General features: G+C 38.2%; 1 protein-coding gene across 1 annotated transcript; it reads left to right on the plus strand.

Annotated features, from left to right (window-relative positions):
• Positions 1-8,281: 8,281 nt before the first annotated feature.
• On the plus strand, positions 8,282-10,003 carry LINC02054 (long intergenic non-protein coding RNA 2054). The gene is given in 4 exon segments (XM_025042314.1): positions 8,282-8,482; positions 8,484-8,520; positions 8,523-8,690; positions 9,993-10,003. Coding segments are annotated over 4 exon segments (417 nt in total).
• Positions 10,004-11,223: the final 1,220 nt, after the last annotated feature.

Consider the following 11,223-nt stretch of genomic DNA (forward strand, 5'->3'; position numbering starts at 1 on the left):
ACTCTTTCCTAGCTTGTAGTTTCTGCTGAAAAATCCCATGATAATCTAATGGGATTTCCTTTATAGGTTACTGTCTTTTTTTCTCTGGCTGCCTTGAGAATTCTTTCTTTGTCATTAATTTTTTGAAAATCTCAATATAATGTGTCTTGGAGAAGACCTTTTTGGATTATGATAATTAGGTGTTCTGTTTGCTTCTTGGATTTGAGTATCCAGTTCTTTCCATTTTCCACAGATTTGGGAAGTTCTTGTCAACTATTTGTTTGAATAGGCTCTCTGTTTTCTTTCCCTGCTCTTCTCCTTCTGGTATACCCATTATCCTTTTATTGCTCGTTCTGATGGAGTCAGTTCTCATAGAGTTCTTTCATTTTTTTTTTTTATTCTCAAGTCTCTCTCTTCTTCTATCTGCATTGATTTTAGATTTCTATCTTTGATAACACTAATTTTTTCCTCCATCTGGTCAGCTCTATTTCTTAAACTTATTGGTTCATTCTTCATCTTTTTTATTGAGTTCTTCAGCTCCAGAATTTCTATTTGGTTCTTTTTTTTTTTTAAGTTTTGACCTCTTTGGTAAAGTATTCTTTTGTTCATTGATTTTATTTCTGAGTTCATTAAACTGCCTATCTGAGTTCTCCTGCATCCCACTGAGTTTTTTTCATAACTGCAATCTTGAATTCTTTGTCATTTAGAGCACATATTTCCATCTTTAAGTTTATTTTCTGGAGACTTTTCATTTTATTTCTGAGCTACCTTGTTACCTTGGTTGTTCATGTTATTTGATAGATTATTTCTCTACCTTGGCATTTATGGGAATGAAATCTGCTTTTCTTTTCTTCCTTTTTCTTTTTCTTTTTTTTTTCTTTTTTTTAATTTAAGAGGAATATCTCTTTAGCAGGTTTTGTTTTTGTTTTGTTTTCCAGTAGGTGGTGCTGGAACACAAGTGTTTTATTATCTCTTGCACTGCTCTGACTTCTCAGAGCTCTGCGGGGTAGTGAAAAATACCTTGTATTCTCTAGGGAGGTGGGCACATCTCCTCTGTGACCAAGTTGCCCTGGTCTCAGGGCAACACCCCCTTGAGAGAATGTGGTGAGTGATTGGGTTCCAAGCCCATGAAATCCCAGCACTGCCCCCTGCAGCCAGACACAGTGCTGCACTTCCCAAGGTGTCCCAGGTGCCTCTGCTGGAACCAGCTGCTGATGCAGCTTAGTCGAATATGCTCAATAAATTTAGAACATATATATTTAAAATATGAATGGAACAATTTTGAAATATTAGCTGCATATCAAGTGAAAGAGATGTCAGTCAACATCATGCAAGTTATGTTCTTTGATCACAAAGCAAGTGTGTTAAAAATTAACAATAAAAATAACCTTAAATTTCCCACACGTTTAGAACTATTAGAAGTCACTCTGAAATGAATGAGTTAAAAAAGATGTCATGATGGTAATTACCAAATATTTAGAACTAAATGAGAACAAATTTACTATATACCAAAACTTGTAGTATGAATCAAAAATAATTATAGTTTTTAAGGCATTTATTACAGACAAGACAGATTTAAAATTAATTAAGGACTTGATACAAGGAACTAGAAAAAGTATAATAGAATAAACCCAATGAAAGTAGGGGAAGGAGAACAGTAAAAATAATGGAATTTAGTGAAATAAACTAGGAAAATAAACTAAAACCAAAAGGGAGTTCATTGAAAAAGAAAACTAACAAAATAAACAAACTTCTAGCAAGACTCCACAAGGAAAAAATAAAAAAGTCACAGATAAACATTATTAGAAACAAAAAAATAGGCAAAACTAGAAACAGAGTAGAAATTTAAAAATTTAAAAATTTAAAAATTGTAAGAGAACAATAGAACAACATGACAAAGAAATGGAAAATAAGAAATAGATACTTTTCTAAAAAATATGAGTAATCAAACTTGACCTAAGACAAAATAAAAAGTTTGAATTAACCGATAAATAATTGTATAATTAATCAAACCTCTCTCTCTTCAAAAGACATGAGTTTTAAAACAGAAACAGACTCACAGACACAAGGAACAAGCTGATAGTTGCCAGGTAGGAGGGAGTTTGAGGGGGTGGGGTGAAAAAGGTGAAGGAATTTGGAAGTACAAATTGGTAGTTATGAAATAGTCATGGGGATGTAAAGTACAGCATAGGGAATATAGTCAATAATATGGTAATAACTATCTATAGTGCCAGGTGGATACTAGATTAGTCAGGGTGATCACTTCATATATTATATAAATGTCTAACCACTATGTTGTACATCTGAAACTAATATAAAATAATATTGAATGTCAATTGTAATTGAAAACTTTAAAAAAAGAGGAAAAGGTAAAGGAGAATAAGAGATTCAAATTTCCACGTATAAAACAAATTAAGTCATGGGGATGTAATGTACAGCATAGGGAATATAGTCAATAATATTGTGATAGCATTCACAGTGTCAGATGGTTGCTGGACTTATGGTGATTACTTCTTTAGGTATATAGATGTTGAATAACTATGGCATACACCTGAAACTAATATAATATTGTATGTTAGCTATATTTTAATAAAAACCTTTAAAATAAAAAAAAAGTAAAAAATGGACATGAGTTTACAGGAAAGTTTTACTGAAACTTCAAAGAACTGCTAATATAATTTAGACAGAGAAATTAGGTTTCAAGGCTGGTATATTCTTGATACTAACCAAACAAGGTCAGTTCAAAAAAATAAAACCATAAACCAATCTTACTGGTAGCCAAAATGGTCCCCAATGACTCTCATCTCCTAGTACTCACATCCTTGTGTAGTACTCTCCCACAGTGAATTATAGCTTGTCCGTGTGTCCAGTGGGATACTGTATGACTTTAGGGGCTTATTCATAAAAGACTCTAAGGCTTCTTTGCCTTACACTTTTGGATAGTTCACTCTAGAGGAAGCCAGCTACCATGTCATGAGCACACTCAAGCATCCCTATCGATAGGTCCACCTGATGAAGAACTGAGCCTTTTGCTAACAGCTAGCATCAATTTACCAGTCATGGGAGCGAGTCACCTTAGTAGTGGATCCTCCAGTCATAGTCAAGCCTTCAGATGACTACAGCACTGGTCAATGTCTTGATTGCAACTTCATGAGAAGGCTCAAGACAGAACCACCTGGTTAAGTTGCTCCTATATTCCTGACCCGCAGAAACTGAGAGATAATAAATGTTTATTATTGTTTTAATCAGCCTGTTTGGGATAATTGTTGTTATTGCAATCAAGAACTGATACACTCACTTAAGAACTTAGATGCATAGTTATGAATAAAATTCTAGCAAAATGAATCTAGTAGTGTATAATTAGAGTTTATCCCAGAATATAAGAAGTTTAATTTAAGAAAATTTGTTAATGTGATTCACTATGTTAAAAATTTAAAAGAGAAAATATATGATTATCTTAACAGATGCAGAGAAAGCATTTAGTAAAATTTTACATCCATTCATAATAAAACTTACCAAATTGGGAATAGAAGAAAACTTTCTGAACATGATAAATTTATCTACCGATAGTCAACAGCAAGCATATTCACAAGGCAAAATTTCAGAAACATTTCTTTTGAATTCAGGAGAAAGATAAGGTAGATGCCTACTATCACCATTTCTTTTCAAACTGGAGAACCAAGCCTATAAAACAGCTTATGGAAAAAAAAGAAGAGGTATAAAATTTGCGAAGGAAGAAATGCAAGTGTTATTTTTGTGCAGACTGTAATTGTCTACATTGATAATTCAAAAAAATTTACAGATAAACTATTAAGAGTATTAAATTCATTCAACAATATTATTGGACACAAGGTCAACATAGAAAAATTATTAGTCTTCCTACTTATCAATCATGACCAATTAGCAAATGTGATAGGAAAAACAAAAATCTCATTCATAATGACACAATAAAGTATGAGGCACCCACCGATAAATCTAGCAGAAGATAGAAGGATTTTTAAAGAGAAAATTGCAAAACATTGTGGGAAGAATACAAAAGAAGACCTGAAAATAAATGAAGAGACATATGTTCATGGATCAAAAGATTCAATATCCTAAATATGCCAATTTTTCCCAAATAATCTAGAAATTCAATTGAATGTTAAATAAAAAATTCTCAATGAAGTTTTGTTTTGGATAGAACTTGACAAACTGAACTTAAAATTCTGATAGGAGATGAAAAGCTAGATAATTTTAGAGAAGAACGCAAGGAAGTGGGATGGAAGGGAGGCTTAACCTGCAAGATAAAATATTTAATGGTATTATAAAGGAATAGTAATTAGAGAGTGGGGTGATGGTGCAGAACAGAGAGCCCAGGAAGAGACCCACGCACATATGGAGAAGATATAGAACAGTTGGTGTTCCAAATCAGTGGGGGAAATAAATGACTTTTAAAAGTGAGTGATGCTTGGAAAATTTGTTATCCATGTGGTAAAATATCCAATTATGTACCTAAATCCTTACTCCAAAATAAATAACTAAAATACTGATCTTTAAAACTTTTAGAAGAAATACGGAGAAATCTTTATGAACTTTGAGCGAGTAATGATTTCTTAAACAGGACACAAAAATAAGTCATAAAAGGAATGAATGACATTTACAGAAAAACTTTTGTTTAATAAAGACATCTTAAGCAAACTTGAAGACAAGACTCAGACTAAGGGAAGGTATTTGCTACTCAAAAAGAAATTCAAATGGGCAACCTCACTAATAATTAAGAAAATAAAAATTTAAACTATTTGTGATATCATTTCGCACTTTGTGATATCAGATTGGCAATAATTAAAAAAGGATACTACTGAATATTTACAAGGATGTAGTACATCTGCTGATAAACAGAAATTCTCATAAGCTGCTTCTAGGAGAATAAATTAGCACAATCACTTTGAAGAACAATTTGGCATTATCTAATAAATGTCAGATGTACATGTCCTTCAACTTTACAATTGACTTCTAGGAAAATCCTCACCTGTGCTCAAGGAGACACATATAGGGCGTGTACAAAAATTCATTACAATATTGTTCATATTGGAAAAAACTGGAAATCATCTACATATTCATCAACAGGAGCATGAATAAATAAATGGAATACTAAAGAGCAGTGAGAATACCCCATATATAAACACAGATAACTCTCAAAAACACAATGTTGAGGAAAAAAGTCACTTTGCAAAATGACATAAAGAGTGTGATAAATTTTACATGAAGTTTGAAAACATGAATGTTATATATAGTTACATATATATTTTATAGTATGCAGGGAAAGGATAAATATCAGAATTCCATAGAGCTGAGTGTTGGATATTTAGATATAAGATATGTTAGTGTCTTCACTTCTTTGTTTGCTTGAAATATTATAGTAAAAATCATTATAATCCAGATCTGCGTAACTGTCAGTTCAGACAGAAGGACTCCCGAGCTCCCTGTGTGTGTATATTTCATGACACTGGGCTTCTTGGTGGCCCTTTCCCACTAAATCCCAAGCTCCCTCAGGGGCATCGTCTTTTTCCTTTCTATAATCCAAGGGCCTAGCATATTGGAGATGTTCAACCCATGTCTGTTGGTTGACTGACTGACTGACTGAATGAGTAAATGGAGCAAGGGAGGAATGCAAAAGGAGGAAGTTAGGAAGAGGACTGGATAGAGAGATTGAGGCAATGCTTTCACTGTCTGCATCTAACATGGCCTCCTATGGAGAGAAGTGGATGGACGTGAGAAAAGCTAGGGAAATGAGCTCTACTGTACTTGAGGGATGGCTAGAGGAAGAAGTCTAAAATATTTCCTGAGCTTTTCACTTGGGGGATGATGATGGTGGAGTCACCACCTGACATTTTGCCTGTTTAGGTAGGGAACACTGAAGATTTAAACACATAAATTTAAGAAGACAATGAGTTTAAATTTAGACAGTGCTGTGAGACCTCCAGGTGTAAATATTCAGCTTGTACTAGGATATATGGGTCTACAGCTTAGGAGCGAGGCCAGGGTTAGAAGTGTAGATTTGGTCATTATAGGAGAAAAAGGGTAAGTAGCCTGGTAGTGCATAAGTTTCTCTAGGGAGAGAAGACATAATGAGGAGGGCAGACGGCTGCAGACAGACCTTGGGGAGCATCAACACATAAGGGCCAAACTGAGAGAAAGAATCCAGGCAAGGAGGTAGAGACAAGTCCAGAGAAGGAAGAGGACAGGAGAGGCAAGGAAAAATGTTTTAGGAAAGAGGGTGGGGTCAGATGAGGAAGAAAGGTCCAAAAAGATAAGATCTGAATGGTGTCTTTTGAATTGTGTAAACGAAAGCCATTTGTGGTCTTTGCTGGAGGAGTTTCACTGGAGAGCTGAGAGGGGCAGCAGATTGCATTATCTCATGAGCAATGATGAGCTGAATGTGAGTACATGTGGAAGAGTAAATCTTGAAACCCATTTCTTTCAGATGCCTGGACTGGAGAAGGGAGAGAGAGAGATTAGTAAAATCAAAGGTGGATTTAGGGGTTGGAAGACAGTTGACTCTAAATAAACTAAGTGAAGAAGTCTGAAGAGAGAGGTTTAAAATATGGGAGAGAGGGGAAGATAATTGATGAATCAAGGTTTTGGTAGAAATGGAGGAATGTACTAATACTAACTAGCAACAGTAATTAGTACTAGTAATACTAATACTAGCAAACACTTATAGAGCATCTACTATGTACCAGGTGCTCTTCTAAGTGCTTCACATAAAATTAACTCATTTAATCCTTACAATAATCGTATGAAGCAGGTACTATAATTATCTCATTTTACAGATGAGGAAACTGAGGTACTGAGAGGCAAAGTATTATTATCATTACCATTTATCAAGCTCTTTTTATCTATCAGGAGTATGACTGCTGACAAGAACTCTGTAATATATTACATATTAGATATAATAAGAAAACAGTGTAAGGTAATAAGGATATGGAAGGAGAGTTTGTTTCAGTCTCTGATTTTGGAGGGAAGGATGGATGTGGTCGCTATGATGGATGTGGACTTAGGGAAGGAGTGGAGAGGAGGCAACAGGAATTTGAGGCATTTTAGGCCAATGGCTTCGACTTCTTTGGCAAAGTTGAGAAGGAATATATTTACTGTAGAAAATACAGGTAACAATAAAAGAAAATAAGAATATTTTAATTCCAAGCCATTGCTGTAACTACTTTTAACATTTTGTTGTGTTTCCTTCCAGAATTTGCTCTAAGCATGTATATAGGCATAACTACATAATGCGGAAGTCAGTCTTTCGTTCTGATCAAGAGAATGAGAGTCAAAATAAACAAACCCAGCAGAATCTAAATTCTGTCATTTTGGAGATACAGACAGAACAGTTCTCAGTGTATAGGAGATAGCTGTTTGACCTTGCTCCCTTGCCTTGAGAAATCTCCCTCTAACTCTTTAGTTATGTGAGTCCTGCAAAGAGCCTCAGGATTACAGAGGTCTGAGGCTCTGTGACCTGAAGAAATCAGGCTGTCTTGCACAACATATTGAAAGATCATCTTTGCAGTTGGGCTGGAGGGGTGCATCTCTGCAGACTGTTTTTTTGGAGAAATGTTTCAGACCTAAGTATGAATTTAGCTCATTCCTGGCAGAGTAATATACCTATTATGAGCTGATTGCATGTAAAAACAAAACCAAAACAATATTTATATGCGCGTTTGTTTCAAGGTAGATTACCCTAGATTAAACAAGTGTGTGTGTGTGTGTGTGTGTGTGTGTGTGTGTGTGTGTGTGTGTATTCGTTCTTCACTGAGGAAGTGCTAAGAATACATTCTGGCCTCAGAGATGTAGCCTTATCAGAAATTGGGGGTGGAATGGGACGAGGCTTCCTGGAATCATGAAGGGAGCATTCAACAGATGGATACACAATGAGTGACCTAGTCATCTGGGAAAATGCTATGGAGTGTGACAACTCCCTTTAATTTGAAGGGCGTGGAGGACTGGGCAACAGATACCTGAGAGAGGATGTAGGAGAGCTTGAGGTGAGGTGCTCTGACTCTAGGAAGTGGAAGAGGCTGGGCCCTATCCTGCCTCCACACTTTCGGGTCAGCCTGAGGATAAATAGGAACTTATTTGACAGGTATGATCCCAGGACCCACAGCAACTGATGGAGCCAAGCATTTGGACGGCTCCTTTTAGATTTGTCCTCCAGAAGCACGTGTTCAAGCAAGAACACTGATTTTATAAAGATAGGATCCTGCTTTACACATTCTTCACCTAATAATATATTGTAAGTATCTTTCCATGTAATTAAATGTTCTACATCATGTTGTTCGGTGGCCACTACATTGTGGATAGACTATGGCTTATTAACTAACCCTCTGTCGTGGAAATGCCCACCAGATTAGACCTCAGTGGAGACCAAACTAAGCCTACCTTGGGAGCTGGCCAGTGTCATATCCTCCCCCTCCTGTAAGGACCAGCTAAGTCAGTTCCTCCATCTCTCCCTTCTTAATATCTTCCTGTGATGGTTCTGGACCACCTGTTGAAGCCCCAGCCTGCCTTGTTCCCAAGCACACAGTATTCATGGAGAAAAAGAGGCCCCAAAACACTGAGAAAACACCAAGGCAAAGGCATGGCTGGGATCCCAGCCCAGACTCCTCATCCTCCTGCAGTTCCAGTCTTGGCTGAGCTGAGCTCTTTCCTCACAGTGTTTGGCTTGGATGTTAGACTAGGTGAGTCAGTCCTCCTGGCATCCTCCTTCGAGCTGAAAGTCTCATTGAGATGGAGTTGTTGCCAGATCAGTAGAATTATTGGTCTCTCCCACAACCCAAGTCCTTTCTCTGAAACTAGGTCCCACAATGTGTCCTGTGAGGGTTTAGGCAGGACCAAGCCGCAGGAGCTGACTTACATCAGCTCTGCAGTAGCCTGGAGACTCTTGTGGTACCCTGGGGCCTGGGCTCTAAATAAAGGAAGCACTTCCCTCTGTGTCTCCAAATTCTTTCTTCAGGTTTGGGGCCAGTGAGCACGCACCTCCCAGATGACGCTAGACACACCTGGTTGGAATCCCAGCTCTATCGCTGACTGCTTGGGTGACCTTGGCTTTACCTCTTTGAGCCTTCAAGATAAGTTTTCCTCACCTTTAAGATGGAAAATGTTATCTATACTTATGAACATAAAAAGAGTTAATGCATATAAATGTTAACAAGGGCTTAAAATTAAAATTTCCACCAGGCACCATTATGTATCATAGATGTAAAAATCCAAATTGAGGTGCCAAGTCACTCACGAAGATTTTCTAAGGAAATGCCAAAATCTGTCTCAAGACTTTGAAACCCCTTGACCATTTTGATACTCTGAAAAAGTAAAAACAGGAGATAGGAAGATTTTGTGAGGATGATTTTCTTGAACAGAGCTGTGCTGGAGTCCCATCTTGGGGACAGGGTGAGTTCCTGCTCTCTTACCTCAAACATAGTAAGGGTGAGTGTGTGTGTGTAGGCAGGGGAGTGGGAGGGGCAGTGGGACTACTCCAAGAACATAATGTGTGACCCCTACAGCTGGGGTGTGGTAGCCTGGGCTCTGGTCCCACCTTGGATATTTGGAAGGTGAGAAGAGGGCCCACTAGCTGCTTTGGTTGGGCTGCTGCCACTATGCTGGGACCAGCCTGTACTTCCAGATTTTTTTTTAGGGTATGAGAAGCACACGAGTTTCTGCTGGACAAATGTGGGCCTCACAGTAGAGAGCCTGCAAGGACTCCATGTATTGGGTCTTGTGTTGGGGAACTCTCCTAGCTAAAGTCTGGAGCTGAATGCCCAGGAACTGAGAAAGGGGTCTTAGATGACTGCCTGAAATGAGATTGGACTTGAGATACATCCACAGGTTAGAGAGAACTTTGGGAGAAAGAGGCTCAGTGGGGAATCTGTGGAGAGGGCACTAAAGCACTCCATGAGAAAGAGGCAGAATTTAACATCTGTCTGGCAAGAAAGCTTGAAGTCAACTTACAGCTGTTGCTACCCCTTCCCCGACTGCTCCCACAGGGCAGCAGTAGTCGTAGCCATGGTAATTGGCTGTGGAGGCTGAGTGGAAAAAGAGAGAAGAAGCCAGCCCCTCTACACTATCCCCACTGTGGGCTTCCAGCTGGGCAGGCTCAGGTTGGGGGAAGACAGGATTTATGGGAAAAATAAGTTCAGTCTTTTGATGAATACCTCACATTAGCATTTTAATTTCTGAATTGAGACTGTGTTTGCAACCCAAAGAGACCACAGACACTATTCTAAGAATGAGCAGAAAAATCTCTAGCCTGCTGGAGTTGTCATCCAGTCTGGAGAGTGTTCCTTCCTGGAATACTGTCTGTCTGTGCAAAAAAACAGTAAGCCAGTCATTTAGGGCTCTGAGCATAGCAGTTAACAGCTGGGACACATACAACAATTATTTTTTCTCCCCCACTCACCTTATCATCTCTGATTTACAGTCCATGCTTGACTTACCCTGACGTACTTTTCTCCAGCTCATGTTATGCCTGAAGCATGGTGTCTGTCTGAATGTCCAGGCCAAGTTCCCTTGGCAAAAGCCATCCTTGCCACTAATTATCTTGAGTCTAATCTCCCTAGAAGACAGATTGCCTCCATAATAGGCACAATCTTCCTATAGGCATAAAGTATTTTTCTCATTTCTCAGATGCGGGCAGTATTGCCCCAAGAGTCAGGCTGGGAGATGGAGCAGGCAGATTAACCTCTGCCATTTAGCCGCCTAAGGGCCCCATTGACAGACTAAAGCTCCCTGCCACACTGGATGCTCGCCTGTTAAAAAGTTGATAATGATAATGTGTACCTCACAAAATAACATCATGTATTAGATTGAACCCTAAGAAATAGCCAACTCTACAAAAATGGCAATTTCAGATGGTTCATCATGATATGTACACAATGCTTTGTGAACTATAAATTGTACTTCCAGTACAATTGTGTTAAACAAAGCCAAATAACAGTAACAACAGACTTCTTCCATCCATGCCCCCTAACGGGTCTCCAAAATTCTATTTGCAGGAATATTTCAAGGTCTCTAGTGACTTGTGAAGCAGCCACAATTGACAGTTTGAGACCAGTGAATGCACAAGAACTTCTCACTTCCTTGCCAATTTCTCCCAGTACCCAGAGAGCTTCTTCCTTTTCTTGTGGTCTCACTGCAAAAGCTAGCACAAGTAACAAGACCCCTGCCCTCCAATGCAATACCTAAAACACTCAAACAATCATATTCTGAAGTTTCACT

This window comes from Pteropus alecto, unplaced genomic scaffold (genome assembly GCF_000325575.1).
Source record: "Pteropus alecto unplaced genomic scaffold, ASM32557v1 scaffold88, whole genome shotgun sequence".
Classification (NCBI taxonomy): Eukaryota; Metazoa; Chordata; class Mammalia; order Chiroptera; family Pteropodidae; genus Pteropus; species Pteropus alecto.